The sequence below is a fragment of the Natator depressus genome, chromosome 1 (genome assembly GCF_965152275.1).
Source record: "Natator depressus isolate rNatDep1 chromosome 1, rNatDep2.hap1, whole genome shotgun sequence".
Lineage (NCBI taxonomy): Eukaryota > Metazoa > Chordata > Testudines > Cheloniidae > Natator > Natator depressus.
This window is the reverse complement of record NC_134234.1, coordinates 315,442,457-315,465,591: the sequence shown is the minus strand read 5'-3', so window position 1 is coordinate 315,465,591 and position 23,135 is coordinate 315,442,457. Positions and strand designations below refer to the sequence as shown.

At 39.4% G+C, this 23,135-nt stretch overlaps 1 protein-coding gene across 8 annotated transcripts in view; it reads left to right on the top strand.

Annotated features, from left to right (window-relative positions):
• Positions 1-423: 423 nt before the first annotated feature.
• TAFA5 (TAFA chemokine like family member 5) overlaps positions 424-23,135 on the top strand; it is a 712,037-nt gene continuing 689,325 nt past the window's right edge. For all 8 annotated transcript variants that reach the window (XM_074942400.1, XM_074942406.1, XM_074942405.1 and 5 more), the window contains exon 1: positions 424-885. In XM_074942400.1, coding sequence (XP_074798501.1) covers positions 774-885 — 112 coding nt within the window. In that variant the 5' untranslated portion in view covers positions 424-773. The remainder of the gene's footprint in view (positions 886-23,135) is intronic.

Below are 23,135 nucleotides of genomic sequence, written 5' to 3'. Positions count from 1 at the left end.
GCTCGGCTAGCACCTCCTGCTGTGGGGCTCCCCGGCCGCCGTGTCTGCCTGGCTCTGTCGCCATCCCCAGCTGTTGGCAGGCGTAGCTCCCGCCGGGCTCCCTCCCAGCCCGCGCCCCGCCGGCATTTGGAGCGGATCTGCCTGGGTTCCCTGCCTCTGTGGAGTTACCGGCTGTCACCTGGCCAGCCGGGGGCGGCGCGTGAATCGGGTCCCGACACCCACCCGCCACCCCCCGGGCGCTGCGCATTGACGGCTGGATTGGACTGTGCAGTGGTTGCAGTTGGCCAGGGGGTTACCCTAAAGCTGCCTTTGGGTCGTGGGGGTGGGGAAGTTCCATCTGAGTCTCCGCACGACTGTAACTGATTTGATTTAAGAAAATTTAGGGGGGGGGGGGTTCCCTCCGCGCGGGGAGGGGGCGGAAACAAGCAAACCAACAACAACAACAACAAAAACTCTCTCAAATAAAAAGCCTCATTTGTGGCTCAGTAGCATCTTAAGCTCAGCAACATCCAAAACGCTAGTGAATTGGTGCCAAGGTACAGGAGGAAACCCATCGAAGCCCCCCCCTGCACAGAGGTTTTTCTATGTTTTAGAATTATTTTGCTTTCTCGCTGAAAGATGCTTCCTGCAGCATGACAGGGTTGCCGATGCTCAACCCTTGGGTCTTGTGAAGATGGGTTTTTTTGGGATTACACGTGGAGAAAGGCGATCCGTCAAGGGGAGAACTGGCTGGTGAAACTAACTGACATTTTTGCTCCGGGAAAGTGGCTTCAATGGCTCCATCTCCCAGGACAAACAGTAGAAAAGATGCCAACGCCTTGCCAAGCATGTCCTCAACTTTCTGGGCAATTATGATCCTGGCTAGTCTTCTAATCGCCTACTGCAGTAAGTACATTTGTTCTGATGCTTCCACTGGACACAAATCCACGCCCTTTCCAGCCGAGGTAATGCATATCTTAAAGGCCAAGGTTTCAAACCAACACAGTAGTCTATGCTCTAGATTCTCTCTCTTCCCCTCCATCCAAATTAAAAAGCATATAAGACCTGAAGCTTTAATATTACTATTACAGAAGAACCCTTGAGATACTCCTAGATTGTAGTTGTGGTGTTTCAAACATCGATAGAGTATTTCTCTTTGATTTTAAGAACAAACTTTAGTTTTACTAAGCATAATCCAAGTGAATATTCCATAGTGATTAGTTCCAATGTTTATTAAATGTAATCAACTTTGAGTAGGAGTGCTTTCCCCCCACAGTCTTTCACTCACATACTTCATGAACAAGAGTTATTTTCTCAGGTTGATTTTTCTTAGGGAGAGCACATGCTTAGTCTATGACAGATGTCTTAATGTTGCCAGGATCATATGTGATTCTGACTGTGAAATTGCATTGGAACAAACCCCAGAATTTCCTTAGCACTACCTCAGCAGTATAGTAAAGCCACATCAGGAGTTTACAGCTGTTTGATAGATAATCACTTGATGATTGTATATTAGTTTCTTGCAGGGTTGACATTCTGGGATTAAAGTACTGAAGGGCAGAAATGTAATTGCACAGATTTGAGGGGTATACGTTGTTGTTAGGAATGGATACCCTAATTATTACAATTTTTTTAAAAAATGTGCTTATTTTTGGCTGAAAAATCAAATATTAACACTGATAATGCCAATCAGTGTTATTGCTCCCAGTAACTTTAGTTCTCAAACAGTTATGTAATGTAAGTATAGTTTGACCATCTTCTTGCAAAAAGACAAAATTGTCCACAGTACTAGACTGAGCATTCAACAGCAAAAGTAAAAAAATTAAAAATAGTTTCTGTGTTTATAATAAACCATATCAATATAGGGACAAGTATATGTACAACTTTAACTGTCAACAATCCATTTTAACCCATGCTGTATTCTCCATATATTGGTCACTCGACTTGGCTGGGATCTGTAATTTATGTGACATGGATATTCCTTTAATAAATGTAAAGTAGACATTCTGGGGAAAGCTTGTCACGATGAGCTGTAGTGGTATGATGTATATGATGGAAAAGAAATGGATTCTCGTTTTAAAGAGTGTGCCTAAGGCATTTCGTTACCCTCCATTCTATTCTCTCAAACCCTTATCAAATTTACCATCCCCCAGCATTCTCTGAAATGAGATTGCAACTAGCCATCAGCACCTTTCCTTCACTGCTTTACACGTTATAGCAGCTCATGACACTGACAATCTTCATTCACTGCTTTGTGTGACAGAGGCTCATGATGCTTTCTAAAAGATAATTCCAGTGTAATGTAGAATTATTTTGTAAGCACTTATTTTAATTTAATATATTCTGAATTAAATAGCTCATTAAAATAATGTAAAATATGCTTCCCTTTTAATCAGTTCTATTTTGTACATGATGTAGTATTCAGTTTGCTCATAAACACTGAGGATATCCTAAACAACTTATTAAGATTTAACAGAATTTAGTGCATTGGGAGATGTGTTCTGCTAATCAATGCATATTAGAGGGTAATTAGCTAAAGTGTAATGAGGATTAAACTGTATTTTATTTTATTTATTTTATTAAATCTGTATTAACTCCTATAAAGATTTTCTCTAGAAAGTGCGTATCTCGAGGGTCACAGGTTTCCCAGATGAAAATGGCAAGGGTTCTCCTCTGAATATACCTTCAGTAGTTACAGTCCAGTAATGGGTTAACTGTAAACACCAACAACTATCAGAAGGAGTCTTTTTAGAATTTTTTTTATAATATATATACTAGTGTTTAAGGATGAGAGAGTTGGTATTGTTCTGTGAAAGGAGAGGATTTTTTGCCTTCAATTCTATTGTTAATTATTGTTCAGTATATTTTTAGCATTGCTTATGGGTGCTGAATAATTAAATGTTAACTGGCATATGCAGACAATGCCTTGGTGTGTTTAAATGAGCAACCACTAATTTATTTTGCCAGTAAATTTTATACTAGATGGTGTTGATCAAACATACCATATTCTTTGTACCATATAGTGCTGAATAAACACCAGGCAGCCTAAAACATGTAGTGTCCTGTCACTTCACCATTTATGAGGAGTTTCACTGAGTTAATGACTGAAGGTGCAATTCCAAATGTTAATGAAGTATTATTTACATACTATCTGAGTGCTATAGTACTTGAAGAATTGTTAATAACATTCCTTCCCTGAAGGAAAGAGTAAAGATGCCTAAAAATCTTAGGAAGAAGAGTATAGATACTAGCTCATAGTTTATAGTATTACACCAATTCTCTTCAGATTCATATAGGTCTAGTCTTCCATTCATCATATGATGTATTGTTCATTAAGGGGGGAGTCTTTTTCCTTTCTTTAACGAGAAATAAGAGTCTTGAATTACTTTTATCAAAATATTTTAAAAATACTCACCAAAACATAACCTATTAGCCAACATTTTCACACACTTATGGCTTCAAGTAATGGAAATTACACTAAGACGTTAGATCTCTCTCTCACACACACACACACACACACACACACACACACACACACACACACACACACACACACACACACACACACACACACACACACACACAGCTTTGCTAAATATAAAGTAGCAAATGTTTATATGTTATACTCATTAAAACAATAAAAAATATCCAGTAAGGATTTATATCCCTAACTGTATCCTTTTTATATAACTGTGTGTGAAACCCTGGAGCTGTGGTTCCAGTGAAGACAGAACTTTTATAGTATTGTAAAAGCAAATGAAAAATGCAAATTAAACTGTTCTGTCTGTATTGCTCATTTGCTTTATCAGTCTGTTCATGCTGACAGCGTATTCACAATGCAGTTGTATGACGGCTGCTTGTTTCCCTTCCCTATTACTTTAGATTTTTATTATTAGGAGTATGTTTCTGTTGTGTAGGACAGCTCTGTTAGTAAGAGCAACTGATGTTATACTTTGAATTGAATTTAGCACATTTGTGGAAATTTAGAGAGAGCTTTCAGGAGATGCATGTACAGTCAACAAGATTTTTATTTATTCTTTATTTTATAAAGCACTAGTATTTTCTTTTTGTAGTGGTAAAGATGGTAACCTGGCCATTTTTCTTCCCTAAATGTTTAGATTATATTTAAGGATAGTGGCTCCATCCTATGGTTGAAGACAGACCTGCACTGTACCAATTAGTTAGTTGCTATAGTGATAAAGTCTTGTCATTCTTTCATCCTGAGGAAAATATTCTGAATTATGATTATAGGCCCTTAATAGGGAGGGAAAAGTGAGACAAATATGGGATGGTTAAAAAGTAGACTGTTTAAGACTGTGTGATTATGATTACCAAGGAGCTTACTTATTTACAAGAAATAAAGTAAATGTAAAGAAATCTTGAATATCTCTATCCTCCCTGCTGCTGAGCACCCGCAGTTGTCATTGAAGGGATCAGAGTTGGGTAGTGCTCTCAAACCCTAATTTTATAAACTTGGTTAATGAATAGTAAGAGACTGGAGAGAACTATTTGTCCCAAGTTTAACATTGTGTTCTGTGAAGGTGTATTGAAAGCAGTCAGTAAAAAAGTACAGATAGGTGTTAGAAGGCTGGATCTTCTTTTTCCTGTGTTTTAGGAAGTTCAGATGGATGATTTTACCTATGACTTTAAAACAGAATGCCACATTAGAAATGCAGGAGGCATATTCTTGAGGACTATAGCATGAATTCTGTATGGATTTACTTCAGTTCACTTCATTGTAAATATTAAGGTATTTGTTTGGTGTGATTCTTATACTTAAATAATAGCTGTTGAAACAAAGTGCACTTCAGCATTAGCTATGATGGTGCAGTTAAGACTCTTTGACTTCCCCTGTTCAGTACTATTATGTAAGCAAAAGGAAAATAGCGGCATGTCCCCTTTTAGGTTTTTTCTTTTTCTTTATTGAAGTAATAATCTGAAGTGCATTAGATATGGATCTTTTAAAAAGCACTACCAAAATTGAGTTCTATTTTGAAAGTTCACCTTTCTAGTTTATATAGCATGGTTTGAAGAGGTATCATAAGCCAGACTTCATATCACTGACTTGGAACACAAAATCCTGTAGTCATGTATGTTTACTGTAAGTGCACAATCCTTTTGTGTTGTAAATATAAGTACAATTTTTTTCAGACTAAGGACAAGTGAAAAGTGGAAACATTTCTTCTGGCTCATTATTTTTCCTTTGCTGAATGCAATATATATATATATATATATATATATATATATATAAATAAAATAGTGATAGAATAGTTAGAAGTTAGGCATACATTAAGGGCCTGATCCTGAAGCCCCTCCATTTAAGTCAATGGAAGGTGTGTGCAGCGGCAGTGAAGGATCAGACCTTTAATTTTTCCTTGTTTTATTTTTAGTTATGTTTTGAATAACATTACATATGTACACGACATAAACAATTTCAATAACCGCACAAAACAACTTTCAGAGCTAAAGTTAAAGCAGGAGAGTTTCAGATATATTTCCAAATGCCAACTATTTTAAAAGGGAAAAAAATTACATTAATGCTCATGAAAGGTGCCAGATTGACCTCACTTGAAACTCAAGTCCTCTGTTTATGCACAGAATAGATGCTGCCACCACCCATCAAATATGAGTTTCTTGCTATCCTGTCAATCCTGCTCTGGAGGTATCATCTTTCTAGGAGGGAGAGGGAAGTATGGCTTTTAGGCCTAGCCATTCCTTGGCATGTCTTCTGAAACTGCCAGCAAAGATACCAATTAGTTCTAACTGAACAACTCCACTAAGCAGTGGACTGAGACTACCAACTCATTTCACACAGGCCACTGAACAATTGTCAGATGAGAAAGGTCACCTCTGACCTACATCAAACGTAAACAAGTGACCTATGAATGTAGGGCTTCCATCTCATATTACCAAACCCTTGTCATCCAGTTCTCTCTCCATCTAATAAAATCAGACTTTTTTCTTTTGTTAATCTATGGAATCAATCTGTAAAATCATTGTTTACTATAAGCATTACTGTGCTTGTGTTTCTTTCCCAAACTCTGAATTTTGAATAAATGCAAAATGTAGATCAACTTGCATTACTCAACCTGCTCTCTGTCATGTTTATGTATAGAAATGAGAAATTATTATGATGATTTTGTGACATTAAAACATGAAAAGCAAAACATTAAAATTTCCATCTCTTTATATGGCATCCCAGCTGCTCCTCATTTTTGAATTAAAAAATGGTACTTTAAAGTTAATGACCTCTACAAAATACCACCTGTCAGCCAGAGCACCAGAATTGACACTGAGAATGTCATATGACCAATTATCTGGAGAAAGTACAAGGTGATCTGTTACATGGATTTTATTGGTGGGTACTAGCATCAGAATCTTCTGCAACCAGGATCTGCAAATGTATATTTTTCTCTTTCCTTTTTTCTGATTTTTGTGTGCTTCTTGTGACCATTTAAATGTCTCCAAATGACTTTAAACAAACATAACTTGAATTCTGTTATTTAGAACTTCTGTGGGATGGCTGACATTGGCTTCATAGGAAAACAATCCATTAAAAGGGGCATAAAGGTCTTCTACTGACCTGCTCCTATTATCCATTGCATGCCTATTGTAAATAGAAGGGAGTGGAAGGGTAGTCGTGATGATTCTTAGGGATTATTGAACTCATAATATTTTTAATCATTAAGTCTTGTCCATATGGGCCAAAGAAACAGGATAAAATGTTTCCAATATGGCTGCGGGAAAGCCAGCTCATGGTACAGTTTGGCAAGCATTTATGGACCAAAGTTAAATGTTCAATGCTAGTATTCAATCTAGTATTCAGCTCTGTTAAATGTGTTTTATGCACTTTGTGGCACAAGGTTGGCTTAAGCAGCCGGTTGAACATTTCTGCTAGCCCAGGGGAAATATTTCAGTGGCATGACCTAGGTGTAGCCAACTCTGTACTGTTCTTCCCAGCATCAGGGCCCGAGGCAAAGCGGTTGTGGCTGGACTATTACTGAGCTCCAGCAACCTCCAGCTGCCACAATGTCCCATTGTAGCCAGTCACAATTTAGAGCAGTGGTTTTCAAGCTGTGGGTTGCGACCCGGTACGGGGTCACGGAATGTAAGGCACTTGGTCACGGTGGCTCTGGTCAGCACTGCTGACCGGGCTGTTAAAAGTCCTGTTGGCGGTGCTGTCTGGCTAAGGCAGGCTAGTCCCTACGCACTGCGCCCCGGAAGCGGTCAACAGCAGGTCTAGCTCCTAGGTGGGGGGGCATGTGTGCAGCCTCCACTGCCCCGGCCAATGGGAGCTGGGGAGGTGGTGCCTGCGGGCGAGAGCCGTACAGAGGTGCTTGTGCGCCTCTGCCTAGGAGCCGGACCTGCTGCTGGCTGCTTCCAGGGCACAGCGCGATCCGTGGTGCCAGGACAGATGGGAAGCCTGCCTCTGCACCCTGGCTGCGCCTCTGACCTGGAGCCGCCGGAGGTAAGTCCCTGCCCCAGCCCTGAGCTCACCCCTCAAACCCGGAGCCCCTTCCTGCACCCCCGAACCCCTCATCCTTGGCCCCACCCCAGAGCCTGCAACCCCAGCCCAGAGCCTTGACCCCCTCCCACACCCCAACCCCCTACCCTAGCCCATAGCCCCCTCCCACACCCTGAACCCCTCATTCCTGGCTCCACCCCACAGCCCTCACCCCCACACCCCAACCATCTGCCCTAGCCCTGAGCCCCTCCCACACCCCAAAAACCTCATCCCCAACTCCGTTGGGTCGTGGGCATCAACGATTTTTTTTAACTGGGTCGCCAGAAAAAAAGTTTTAAAACCACTGATTTAGAGACACCAAAATTAAGCAGGAAATAGAGTTTGCCCCAGGATTGAAGAGGTGGCAACACATAAGGTATTTCACAGCCAGACAAAAGGACTCCCCCCTCTCCTGCCCCCTTGTATTATGCATTCAGGATCAGACCTTTCCCAACTATTTGTCAAATTCAACAGGAATTTTTCTCTTGGATCACTAACTCATTTTGTAAAGGATTACTGTGAAGGTTGGGGGAGACTTAAAAGTCACCAACCTTGACAGCTGTTTAATAATGAAGGATTTTCTGCTCAGTATGAGACTAAAAGTCAGTCATGCCTGCCTGTAGAATTACATATAAGTTAGATAGGTATCGTGTGCATTTGTTTCTCTATCTCATGGTCTCATATAGCCACATTATCATAGAATCTGACACATCGCAGCCTTTATCTTCACAAACATCCCTGTGAAGTAGAGAAGTAGTATCTCCATTTTACATGTGGGGAATTAAGGCACAGTGAGGGTAAGTGACTTGCCCAAGGTCTCACAGGAAGTCTGTGGCACAGCATGAACTTGAACCCAGTCTCCCAAGTCTCAGGCTAGTGCCCTAATCACTGGACCCTCCTTCCTCTCAGTGCTGAAGTAAGTTCTTCAACAATTTGTGCTGTCAGTTTGGTTGATCCACTGTGGTGAAACAGCTTTCAGTTCCTGGACATGGAGTTCCTAAGAGTATCCTGTCTGTAGAAATGCTCCAATAACTGACTGCTACTGCCTGAGTTTCATGAGCTGAAGAGATGGAGTGAGGCTTTTTTTTCCAGTCAGGCATATTACTGATGTCTGTGCTAAGGAGTAGTTTCTCTAAATGACTGAAGGACGGTGATGCTCTGTTTGATCATCTACATGTGTGTGTGAAATTTGTTGTGGGATGACACAGTAACTAGTGCTGTGTGTGTATTAAAAATTGATTAATCAGATTGATTTTAGTTTGGTTTTTTTTCAGGTGGTTCAGGTTCACACTTAAAGCAACTCATTCTGTTTTCAGCATCACTGGGAGCTATATATTTTTCTCTGTGCTGATATTAATATGCTGTGACTGCTTTCATATATGCATTTATTTGAATAGATAAAAATACAATAATGAAGGCAAGAGGACATTTCTATACCTCTTACAAACTTCTTCCTAATTTTCAAACTTAGTGAATAAAGAAGAGCTTGCAGTAGCTTCTTCACTGTTTCTTAGTTTCTCCATCTTTCAGAGCTCAAATTGTATTGCCAACAGTAATAAAATCAGCTGATGGGGAAGTGGGACTAGTTCATGCAAATCTGGTGACTCCTGCAGCGCTGTTCCATTAGATGACCTTTCTTCAAGACCCAAAAATCATTGTGAGAGCTTCTCTATTCCACCAGCTAGTCCATGCACTGATTATAGAAGCTGAAGAGGTTCTGGAGAATGTAATGGGGGACAGAGGGAATATAGCCATCATTTATTCATGTACTTGTATAAGTAGTTAAAGGTGTTGGGGGGATGGAGGGAATGAATGGATGCTATATAGGAGGGGGGGGGGAATCAGTGAAGCACTCCAGCCAGGGTGTGAGAAAGGGGAGGCTCTTGAGCTGCCATCTCTTCTTCTCAACCTGTGGGCTCAATCTAGTATCACCAAAGAGCTGCAAGACTTGTATTACACACCATGCAGCACGAGAGCATGATCAGGAAATACAATGGTAGCACTTAAACCTGTCCAGTGTGAGGTGAGTCCCCTAGTGTCCAGCAACCACATGCACTGAAAATTTGATGGCATAATCTCAATTGGCCTGGGGGAAATCAAACTTTAAAAACAAAAATTTCCCTTAAGTGGACCTCTTCATACCATGGAACCTCTGGCTTGTCTCCTTTTCCAGCAGCCTACTAGAGTCTTTGCTGTTGCCAATCTAATTAACACAAGCATTTGGATACTATGGGTGATGTACAGAAGTAGAAAACCTGTGAACAGATATAGATAATCCAAGAGACTAGGATTCTTGGTCAATCTCTCTCTTTTTTTAATATCTATATCTATATATAGTTATATATTGCTGAATTCAAAAGAGATGGTTAAATCAAATTTTCAGGCTTAGGTTCATATCACCAAATTCTACAATTATTTGTCAAGCTTTTCTGGTTGGCAGGGTTGTTCCAAAGGTTTCATGATATTTCTTTTAATAAATGGACTTGGAAGAAGTAGTGACTATCTATTGTCCAATACACAGCTTTTTATGCACTATTTTGCTTTTTTAAAATGGGAAATTTTATAGTCTATCTAATGAAACGTGGATTTAATGCTATTGTGCATAGAATATAAATAAAATGTTTAGCTAATATAGTGTAGTAGTGCAATGTATTACTCTTGGCTGTTTTTTCTAATTTGCATTGCCTATCTTGACAGGTAGTCCCAATGGGCCTAGTACTGCAATTGGGTATGTGAAAGTGAAGTCTTCTGTCCATGTGGAAATTCATTCACTTTAACAGAGTTCTGCTTGGGCACAAAGCTTCCACTCTGGCTTAAATTACAGAATTGGATCTGTTAGAAAAGACTTGATTTTATTATCCGTGGTTGGAATGGAAACTATACGTAGATAAGGGCACAATATTGGCTTGTGCAGATCCCTAAATTCACCTTAATTAAGAGAAGGTGACTCCTTCACAGCATCATTATCAAATCTTTCTACATGCATTATGTGCTTTCCAGATAGAATTAAACCAAATGCCCAGATCAAAACACCCAAGAAATTTGTGAATTTTTAAATATGTACTTTGTGGTTTGGGTCTACCTGTTATTTTCATGTGTTTGGAATATGGTTACGTTGACTAGATGAACTATGTGAAGGGGGAGGATGGACATCTAGTTTCATAAACTACTAAAGTAATATCCATTTAGAGAAACCAACATTATTTTTTCAAACTTGCAAAAATGCAGAATTGACAGATCTAAAATTAACAATATTTCACTTGATTTGTAAATTCTGTAGCTACTTCATGAAACTAGTGAAGTCATGCTGAGCTGAACTCTGAGTTCAATCTGCAACCACTAACTGGAACATTACCATATTATACAGTAGATAATTTTTGTTAATCACATTTGGTTTTCAAAATGACTTTAACTTTAGCCTCTTTTCTTTAATGCTATCTCTCAATAACTTTAAATGGCAGAGTGTAGGAATTACTGGGCAAGGTAAATGGTCAAATTGCATGATGTTCAGGATTGGTGCTAAGTGACAATCGTCCCTTACTACTATTCAGCATCACCAGGCTAGTGAACATCAGTTACTATTTTTTATAAATACAGATGTGACTGTCTCTTCTTCCTGGCCCTTTTGTTAATCTTCCAGCAGAAATCAGCAAATATATGTTTAACAGATATGAGAGATCACTTGGTGCTGATAGCATTCTCTAGTGCCACTAAAGGTGCTGACAGGTTGCTCTTCTCAAAACAAAATATTCTTTGTATTGTGTTAGAGCTTGAACAGCCAGTTTTCCTTTGCCACTGTTGATAGAAGAGTGACTTTGCTGAATTTCTTTAAGGCATTATATTATCTTTTCATTCATTACTATCTTTTTTGTCTATAATACTAAGTGGCTTTACCCACTGTAGTTGCATACTGCATTGGTTTAATTTCAGTTATAGATTTTTACAGAGTTAATCTTGACAAAGATTATTTTGTTGTAAGGACAGTTTGTAGTGTTCCAGTGCTTTTCCAACCTACACAGATTAATTTAAGGCTGTACTAAAGTAAAAAATGCTGCATTGAAAATTTATTTTGGGAAAGAAATGGCTTTTTTATGTGTGCATTCAGTAAAAGAGTTAAAGGTTCCAGAAACCTCAGTTCTCCCCCTGATTTTTGTTTAGAATGATTTGACCACATCTTCTTGCTTGTCTTGTAAGTTAGTTACAAAGATAACGCCTCTAACATGGTCATAGAATAACAAGAATAAATCTTGTGTAATCGCTTAATTCTGTGCTGATCTGGTAGAATTTTACACCCACTTCTAAATCTAAAACTACTACACAAAGTGCAAGGCCGTGGAGAACTGGACCCAAACTGTTTACAACTACTGCTGTTACTTCGGTTTCATTTTCTTCTTCTTCTTGTGGTCTTTAGCTAATGCCCATCCAGTAAAGCTGAGAATAGTTTTTGTCTAATGTTGGTCTGTTTAATAGAACTGTAGATGACTGTTCAGAAGATTTTCTGACTATGAATTTGGAGTAGTTTCAGTACAATGTTTTGGTAAATACATTTGTTTTGCACTTTCAGTCCTCCACCCATAATAAAAATTATATTCTCAGAATATAATTTCTGACCGAACGAAACCGAACACCATTGTCCCACCCCTTCTCCAAGGCCTCGCCCCATTCACTCCATCCCTCCTTCCTTAGCTCGCTCTCCCCAACCCTCCCTCACTCACTCATTTTCACAGGGCTGGGAAGGATCCCTTTTTGACTGGGTGTTCAGTTGAAAACTGGACACCTGGCAACCCTATGTACCTTTTACATCAATACTTCCCTTTTTCTTACCACTCCTTGTCCACCCCTAGCTCCTCATTCTAAAGGGGAATGACAGTTACAACACACTGAGAATTATCTCAACAAATTTAAAACAGAATTTCTCACCTTGTGCATAAGACTAGATGTCTTGACCATAATTTATTTTTCTTATGAGCTGATTTTCAGCTCAGGCATCCAAAGATGATCAGTAATCCTTATAGTTATTTAGCTGTTTGTCATCAACTCCAGCAGGAGGAACCACCCCCACCCCCACATCCACCCCCTACCTTGAACCCACACCTGGCAGGTAAGAAGAAAAACACACACACCACTCATTCTCTCTCTCTCTCTCTCTCTCTCTCTCTTTCCCCTCCCACACCTGGCAGGTAAGAAGAAATGATTTTCATGTAGTTTTACAAAAACAATCCAGTTTTTCCATGACAGGATCTTAAATAGCTTTGTATTTTATTTTCAAGCCTTTCATTTAGCCTTTCAGTGATCTCATGTAAAATAAAATGATTAACACTCACCTTCTGAACCATTCATCTGATGGTGCTCAGCTATATAAGAACGCTTAAGGTTAAGACTAACAGTGTAAGTCAAGATGCAAAACAGGCACTTTAGTGGCAAGTGTTATTGTTGATCAACAATGCAAGATTCTTGACAAAGTTGTCAAGACATATCAAACCATTACAGCAAATATATATAGACAGGAGGCTGTTTTTGGCATAAATGTTGATCAACTGACAGCAACATTTTGCAATTGACTTTCAGTCTGAAGCTTCTTGTACTACTTTTTGTTTTTTAATGGCAAGTCTCCACTTGCCTCACCACTGTTTTCACCAGGCTTTATCACTACATAGATGTTACTTTTCCCCAAAAAAAGGGTGGGGGGGCCAAGGTGAGTTTTAGAACAGTGGTCCTCATGGTTATCTCTTTCCTTACCTCCATGAGGTCTTTTCTGGAGAAAACAAGAAAATTACATAGTGTCACAGAATCTCACATTTCTGCCACACACTCTGTCATTGTATTCCATCTTCACTGAAGTTAAGTTACTTTGTGTAATCAGTGGGTAACTTGTGGAGAGGCAGGGTGAAAGTGCTCTACTAAATATAGTATTACATGAAGCACTTGTGGAGAAAAAGGGGTTGGAAACATCTACCTTACTTGTTCAGATATTCAGGAGTTGAATTTCTCCCAGGAAATTTGAAGTATTATATAAATGCTGCTGCTCTCACAATCCTTTTTCTTAGAGATACTTCGCTGTCTTCCTACCCCCCATTCCTTTATCGGTATATTCTCCAAAGTTTTGGCTCTACAAAGATGATAGTGATAGACTACATCCAACATATTCTTATGTGATGGCTCTCCTTATTACTGATTGCTTATTCGTGGATGTTTCACTCCCAACAGCTGCCTAGTCAAATTTGGTTGTGCTGCGTATACAGTGAGGCCCCCCATGTGTTAATCTTGTCTGAATGTTGTTCTGTAATTTTATTAGTTTTTAAAAGGTTCTTTTTAGAACATATTACTCAATATGCTTTTTTAAATATGTATAATATTATATGGGCTTCTCTTCCTGTGCTTTTAGGCAAGTATAAAGTGCTCTTGTGAGCTGTAAAATTGCTATCAAGTATTGTGAACTGCAACAGAGCAATTCAGGCATTGCTACTTTTATAATTACAGTAACTACTTTTCAAGTATTGTGGAAAAAAATTATAGGGATTAGCTTGAAAATTCTGAGTCAGTGGCATTTCAGAAGCAACTCTTACGATATGGCTAAATACTTGGCTTTTTTTCATTTTCAATAGATCGTAATTATGTACAAAATTTGATAGGAATACATGTAACCAAATGTAAAGTATAGAGTTTGATGAAACTAAACAAAAGGGGCTAAAACTATATTAATGTATGTAAAATTAAGAATCATCATTTAATGTGTCTTTTTTCATAAAAGGCTGTCTTTACAAAAAAAATACAGGCTTTAGAATCTTTAATTGAACAGAGCCAAAATAATATGTTTTAGTCTTGGTGTTTAATGATAGACTTATCACTCTGTCATTCTCAGACTTTATCAGTGAGATTTTCCATTCTGACAGAAACCATAAGGAACGTTAAAGAAAAATGTTTCATACATCCAGCTTTTTAAAACAGCACTCTGAATAAAAACAGTGAAAGCTACTCAACTACTTATAATAATTTGAAGTCCATTTTGTTACTAAGGGCTGCTTCTAAAAAAATTATGCAACTGGGACAGACTCCCAATAATAATAAAGTGGGTCAAATGTTTTCACTTTTTGTTGGTGTGTGTTTTCTTGCTAAGGTCAAGTGACTTGGACCTGCTCTGTTTCTGCCACTCTTTAAAAGTACTTTGTCTGCTATTCTCTCTGGCAAGCAGAGCTGCATAGAACATGTTTGTTTGCCAGTGATTTCCAGGACAAATGTGGTTGGCATTTATGTGGAGAGAGGGGACTTCTCCCCTATCCCTCACGTCCCAGTCTCAAATTGAGAACTGAGAGTCAGACTGAGTTGTCTTGTCTTCCTTCTTGTGCATCAGTACTAAAGATTTTGCAGACCAAATTCTGCCCTGCTGTGTCTGTGCAAATGTCGCACGAAGGCTTTGCATGGCTGCAACTGACTGAAACGCTGTAAACCATTCAGTTGATAATGCACATAGAAGAGAATTCAGCTTCTTCTCCCATAGCTAGCAGGAGTTAAAATCACTAAAAACATATTAAAGCAGCAGATAGGACTCTGAGCAGACACTTGAAGTAGAGCTATTTGGAGTACACTGGTGCTTTAAATTGCCAGGTTTATCATTGCTCTACTAATGAGGGAATATCTCTGAAATACGCTTTCTGTCCCTTTTTATATTCCTGTCCCGTTTCCTGACTTTTCCTCTGACTTTCTCTTCCTTCTCTGGAGGTTTCTTTTTTAGCTCTACTCTTCTCTCCTGTTCACATTCTCAACTCAGGGTTCCCTTGACTGCCATTCTCTCTTTCCCCTTCCTAACTTCAGGTGCAAGGCAGTGGTAATGCCCATAGTGCTTCCTTCAGGGACAATGCACATTGTTGTTGCATATTTACAGCTTTATTCTCAGAATATAGGATTTTACCCGGCAATAAAATGATTACCAGAATATTGTTTCCTTTTTTAAACTCAGATTTGTTTTGTTCAAGGGCTGAGATGCTGCTCTAGTTTTTGGCTTTGTAGGTGGAAGGGGGAATCATGAAAATACTTGCATTTCAGAAAAGCATCCACATATAACTGGTGTGATCTTTTTGCATGTCAGTTGAAATGGTGTTGGGAATCGGAAAGTGGGTTAAATTTTGGATTTACCAAACTTCACGGTAGCTCTTAACTTTAAGAAGTTGGCAAACACCTCTTTAAATAATGTGTAGCTATCTGTGTGATGAATTACCAGAGGAGAAAATCCCACATATTGACACTAAATCTTCATTCTTAGGGATGTCAGGGAAATCTAAGTCAAACCAACTGGCATTTGGACTTGAGTGTGTCAGTGAATGACCATGTACTGGTCATTAATTTCCTCTATATGGAAATGCTGTTTTTTCCTTTGTATGTAAGCAAATCCTCAATACCCCACTTTGTCATCAGCTCTGCCTGTTCAGATTCACTTTTGCTTCCATGGAAACTGATATACTGGATTTTTAAAATGCTAGTGTGTATGTTTGTGTGCGCGCACGCATGAGGGGGTTTATGAGGTTGATTGACTTTTTTTTTAAAGGTAGCATTTTCTCTTCTGTGATCCTCCTCATTGTTGTATCTGACCACCTGCTTAATCTTTAGAAGTGGGATAATATTAATTTTGTCTCCCCCTTTCCCAGCTGTGGGAGAAATAGCTTAATGGGTTTTTATAAGGTTTTGGAATGTGTCTGGAGAGAATCATAGAATATCAGATTTGGAAGGGACTTCAAGAGGTCATCTAGTCTAACCCCCTGCTCAAAGCATGTCCAATCCCCAACTAAATCAAGAATTATTGTGAGAAAGCTGAGAAAGGAGTTCAGCACTTGTTTTGAAAGCTGTGTGTTCTGTGGCCATTCTTATCTCCTCTGGGGGGGTGTGTGTGTGTGTGTGTGTGTGTGTGTCTTTTTTTTCTCTCTCTCTCTCCCCTGTACCCCTCCCCTCCCCCCCGAAGTGGATAGTCCGGAGGCAATGTGTGGGTGAAACTGAGAACTCCCACTTGTTGCTCTCTGGAGACAGCCTACAGCTGAAAAACCAGTTAAAGATTTTAAAAACTTTTGGCTCCTAGCATCTGTAGTATTTCACATTTGAGGAAGACGGTAGGAAAAAATCATTATGTCTGTCCAAGGATTTCTTGGAAGGCCTAGACTAGCTAGTTTAGTTATAGCATAGACTTGCATAGCTGGAACCTCTGATAAAATAGTTTGCTCTATAAAAATACAACCATGGCAATAACAAAAATCCTGCATTTTCTTCCACAGCAAAAGGAGATTTGCTGCTGCTAGGTATATGAAACAACTTACAAAGCAAATAATAATATCGCTAGATATGTTTAAAATCTTTATATAATTTTATTTGCCTTTGATTGCACAAAAATGGGCATAATGCTAATTTTCTAAGAAAGAACAATACCTTTTGAAAGGCTTTAAATCCCCAAGATGAAGCATGATGAATTCTCTGTAAACAATTGAATAGGCTCCCTTTAACTCAATTACAGATAATGAAAGACACTTAATAGTGAAGAGAGAATACATTCAGTTTTGTTTCTGAACACTGATTTATGATGACTAATGGTGAAGCCACACATTTGAGATTTGTGTGAGTATATTCATCTGCAAAGATAATAAAGGTAAAACAACATCAGAACGTGAATTCTTTGCACACTCTGCCAAAATATCACATGAAGATATTGGAAAGTGTGTGGTGGGTTGTTGTTGTTTTTTTGGACTACTACAAGCTTTAACCAATTTGGGGCAAAATACCTCCCTTAGGCAAGGATTTATACTCTGATGTTCCTAAGAGTTGGTCAGAGGTTCTGATTATTCTGGGATTAATCTTGTCTTCTCTTTCTTTTTTCAGTGAATTTGTATTATTCAATCTTTCCCATCCATTCTGCACCCTGCCTACTTTGCAAAAGTCTCTGTTCAATCCATTTTTATATAATGCTTGACAACTAGATCTGCTGTGCAGCTTAGAATTTTGTTTACAAGTGATAATATTTACGCTGGTAATTCCAGGGTATCACTTTTAAAATGTGCTTCTGTTTGTTTGGCAATTTCAGTGCCATTCATGTAATTTTTTTAACCAGTATTTTATATGGTGACAGTTTGGGCAATCGGTCTGTATAATTTATGAATTCTGGTTGATATTGTGAAGTAGTTCTTATGAAAACTGTGGTATCCTGGAAAGCCTCTGTGTCTATGTGTATCCACCATGGGCTGACAGGGCTTTAAGCATGTTCCTCCCAGAACAGGTATGAGGTAGATCATTCAGAACTCAACAACCATCAATTCAGGGTGAAGTGCCTTGGACAGTGGGTTAGCTGGAACTGAGGGGAAACCCGTTCTTCCCAACTTCCCTCTCAGGGGCTGGGGAAGTGTGAGAGCAGAAAATCACCAGAAGAAGAACAAAGGAACCAGATGTTAAGAACATAAGAACGGCCATACTGGGCCAGACCAAAGGTCCATTTAGCCCAGTGTCCTGTCTTCCGACAGTGGCCAATGCCAGGTGCCCCAGAGGGAATGAACAGAACAGGCAATCATCAAGTGATCCATCCCCTGTCACCCATTCCGAGCTTCTGGCAAACAGAGGCTAGGGACACCATCCCTGTCCATCCCGGCTAATAGCCATTGAGGGACCTATCCTCCATGAACTTATCTAGTTCTTTTTTGAACCCTGGTATAGGCTTGGCCTTCACAACATCCTCTGGCAAAGAGTTCCACAGGTTGACTCTGCGTTGAGTGAATAAATACTTCCTTTTGTTTGTTTTAAACCTGCTGTGTATTAATTTCATTTGGAGACCCCAAATGAAACCTTGTGTTATGAGAAGGAGTAAATAACACTTCCTTACTTGCTTTCTTCACACCAGTCATGATTTTATAGATCTCTATCATACACCCCCCCCTTAGTCGTCTCGTCATGTTGTTGTTGGGACATATAAACAAGAGGGTACATCTACACTGCATACTCCTTAGGGTGGTGTGTAGAGTACAAACACTGCGCACCCCCTAGCATGGGTATAAATAGCAGTGTTGACAGTGAGACACAGCTTAGGTGAGTAGTGTACAGACACATCTTCACTCATAGGATATGTATCTTACACGTCTCTCTACATGCCCAAGTAGTGCCTCCCTCATCTACACTGCTATTTTTAGGAGTTCAGTGTCAAGATGACTCCCCGCTGCCAGAATCTTCCCTCGCCACAAGGAGCTGCCACAGTCTTTTTCTGTTGCCTCCACCTGCCAGAGCCTTTCACTAACCTGTGTAGTGCAATTGTGGTCTGTAGTGTAGACCAAGCCATAGAGTTACATGGGATGCTTTGGACAGGACAGAGGAAGGGCACGGATGAGCCAAGATCAGAGAAGGCTAGTGGCCTAGAGAGACTCCATGGTTGAGAAGACAAACCATGGCTTATAGCAGAAGGACCCTGGATCGCCCCCGTGGATTCTGATCCCAGCTTAAAAAAGGCTCTGGAGTGTTGAGGAAGTTCAGGCAGGGAAATGCATATACATTTTATTAGCTTTGTATTGATCTGTGTATTTCTCATGCTAGCAAATAAAAAGCAGGGATGGTTTAGAATCCTCTGCTATGTCTGTCTGTCTGTTTTATGTTACAGTGACCTCTCCCCTACAGCTGAGGTACTATGGGAGCTGCTAGCAGGGGCTTTGCAGGTGAAGAAGTAATTGCTCATAATTTTTCCCTTTGAGTCGGGTCTGAGAGGAATGACCTGAGCCATTTGAAGTCATTACTGTTCATATCTTGCAACTATCTTTGAGGTGGGAACAGGAGTATTTGGTAATCAAAGCTTCTAAAGGGAGCATTAGAATGAGAATGAACCATTGCTTATAAACAGGAGATCATCCACGAGAGTAATATATGCTGTCTCAGAATTGTGTGCTCACCTGACGGATTGATGCTGGACTTCATTTAGGGCTGGACCTTTTTTTTTTTAAGCTAGCGTCTCAAATAGCTTGCTTAGAAAAAGGAGTTTAGACACCAGGCAGCAGAATATGGGAAGTCTCCAGCACTGGTCACACTAGTGCATATTATAAGGTGGCTGATAGATTCCTGCCAACAAAGGAGGTGTTGACAGCCTCATTAGTAGAGGGGTCTGAGCCATTCTCTACTGTTGCCCTTTATTCAGGAAGGACAAGAATTGGAGTTCCAAGTGTTGGTGCAAACTGTCACCAATACATCTATGCTACATTGAAGGAAATGTTCAGAAGAAGTGAGGTTATCTGTCTTCGTGGGTCTGTGTGTTTTATTTATTTTATTGCTAGGGAGTTATAGTTCTGATACATTGGTCCAGACCAGAATTTTTCATCTCTCCCTAATGTGTGACCAGAGCTTGATGTTTAGTCTCTGTCTTTTCATGAAAATATGAGAATTATAGTACTGGCTTAAGCCAAATGGCATTGGTGTGTGCCCTTCCTCGCTTTGCAGGTCCTTTTTTTGTGCTGAGTTAAAGGTTCAAAGGGGAAAAAAATGAACTGCTTGTATTGGTCAATTCAGGTTTACCAACGTAATGGATTTGATTTTGGCAGATTATAATGTTCTGAAGTCTTAAAATACTGATAGTGTGAAGTACTCTTGTTTTAAAAATATTCTGTGAAGACACTTGTGTTGCAATATTTTGATAGCTAGAAGACCCAACCCACTGATCACTGGGTGACAGGAGGCAAGGAAAGCAGCTGGCAAGAAGAGTGCTGTTACCTGTATTCTATCACCCATAAGAACATAAGAATGGCCATACTGGGTCAGACCAAAGGTCCATCCAGCCCAGCATCCTGTCTACTGACAGTGGACAATGCCAGGTGCTCCAGAGGGAGTGAACCTAACAGGTAATGATCACGTGATCTCTCTCCTGCCATCCATCTCCACCCTCTGATAACAGAGGCTAGGGGCCCCATTCCTTACCCAGTGTGAGTTGTGTCATTTCCTTGACATTTTCAGTGGATGATCTCAGTGCCATTACACTGATGTTTGCAGTGAAACCCCAAGCCAGAAAACACATCCTTACCCATACTACTGACCTGCAACACTCTTGCTGTTTTAGTACAGAGTCTCTTCGTCCATCAGTTCTAAGGGCCTGATGACTTCCATTGAAGTCAAAGATACTGGATGAGGCTTTTAGTGTGCCAAATTGGATGGAAGCTTTTGGTTGTGGACACTAAGTGCTAGTTTTCAAACTGCTCTGTAATGAGCTAAACCAAATATGAATGTGTGTCTCTGTAGATGAATACTCAGTACATTAAAACTCTGCATTAGGTTTTTTTTTAAATGCAATGTTAGCAAAGGATTGTCTGAAAATATTAGGGTCAGATTCTCTAAAGTAATGCCATTTAGAGGTGCCATTTTTAAGTACCATGTTTTTTTTAAAATGGGGGGAACTGTTAATATTTTGTTTTACCTGACTGAGTGGGGAGAAATGCCTCAACTATATTTAGTAAATCTGTTGTTCTTTGGGCATGTTCTGTAGATCTACCTACAAAAGGACAGAAAAAGCTTAGCAGCTATTGAATTCTGAAAGTGTTTCCATGGTTCTGTCAGTAGATCTTGCAAGGAGAGAACTGCCTGGTTTCCACTGTCACTTTGAGGTTCTATTTCTCTAAGCTCTATTTATAAATTTAGCTAGCTGCCCAAGTTTGAGGGGCCAGAGAGCTAGTTCTGACATTATATTATGCATTTCTTGGTGGCAAATATCTGTGAGCAGCCTGATTATTTTTATATTAGAATATTTTCTTCACTTTCAAATTGATAAATTATATTAAACTTTAGAGGATTTTAAATATCTTATTTCAACAGTTGATTAGAAATTTTCCAACAACTTATTAGCAACAGCAATTATTCCCATAGTAGAAACAATAATTCACTAAAAATGGTATGCTTTTTAAAACTGCTACTCTTCGTCTTGCTTTCCAAATAGTAAATCTAGGAGTGCAGCTGTTTCCTACAAATGAAAAGCACTAATAATTTACTTTTAAATATGAAATCAAAATAGGTGCTGCAATTGGTTTGTGTAGGTTGTTTTTGTTTGTTTTTTATCAAAACACATAATTACTGCATTAATTGGTACAACCTGAATCTTGTATAGCATGTCTCAGAATCAGATATACAAGCTGGTGATGAATGTCAAACAGTGGATATTCCATCAAAAGGGATTTGCTTGGGATGTGTTGTAAATATGCCACTTCACTTGTGCCACACTGACTCATATGGTAAAGCAATGGGATGAAGTGTAACGTGGCAAGGTTGCTGTTACAGAACTGGACAAAATGTGCACTGACGTTATCACTAGATACCCATGATCTGGTGGTGTCCAATTATATACAGTAACTTTTCAACAAACCACTTCATTTGTGTGGCTCAATTACAATGCTTGTCTGAGGATGTACTGCACTATTGGAGCTACAGTCATTTCGGCAGAGACTTGAAATTGAGGACTAAGCAAACTCAGTTCATGCATGTGTGTATGCTTGATGACAATCTGAATATTGAATACCACATAGCTGTAATATAACTTTTACAGTGTTCTCTGGCTATATTCAGAAATGTATGCTATTCTGAAATGGACCATACAAAGTTCAAGAAGCTCCTAATGTACTCCTACACACACAAAAATATCTGGTATTTTGGCATCCATACTATTTCTGATATTTGACAGCACTGCTATTCTTCTTCTTCTTGCACTTCATAAGTATCAATAGTAAAAACCAGTACTTTTTAATTAACAGGGCAGGCCTCTGTTTTATTATTTTATGTGGAGTATATGGAAGTTGGATATTCTTGGAAGAGATACAGAAAGTGAGTCTGAATAATTTCTAAACCTTCTGCATTAAAAGGTCCATCTTGGAATGGAAGTTTTGTTTTTTCTTTCAATTCCATTTCCACAACAAACTTTACAGATATTCATTTCCTGCTCAGATCTCAATTAATTTGGTATTTTTCTATCGAGTGATTAAAAAGTCCAATTCCTCAAGACCATGTGGTAGAATTCTGTTTTATTAATATAGTGGCCTTGTTAGGAGTGCTAGTGATGACAATGTAGGATTCGGGCCTATATTTTCTTCTGAGATAGAATTTTGGGTCTTGCTTGCCCATTTGATTCTTGATACACTTATATTCTTAACTAATATGTGTGAACAAAAGGATCCTTACAGTGTCTTTGTCCTTTGTTTACACATATTAGTATGTTGCTTCTGCCTCGCCAGATGGGTTTGTTGGTATAATAGGAACAGATAAGAACAGTTACTGTTCCTGGGCATGGGAGGAGTACAATTATGAGTGCAAACTTTAAGACTGCCTCAACTCCTATCTCAAGGCAGGGTCAAGCATCCAGTCGGGAGGGGCAAGTGGGGATTGGGGGAAGGTATAAAACACTAAAAGGCCAGAGACATGCCTATCCCTGACCAGAGCACAACCTCCTCCTTACCCTTCCTATGGGGTACAAAAGAAGTGGGATGGAGACCCCAGACCTATGACCCCCCAAAATGGAACATGACCATAAGTTGTGAGGGGGCGTGCATTTCATAGAATCATAGAATATCAGGGTTGGAAGGGACCTCAGGAGGTCATCTAGTCCAACCCCCTGCTCAAAGCAGGACCGATCCCCAATTAAATCATCCTAGCCAGGGCTTTGTCAAGCCTGACCTTA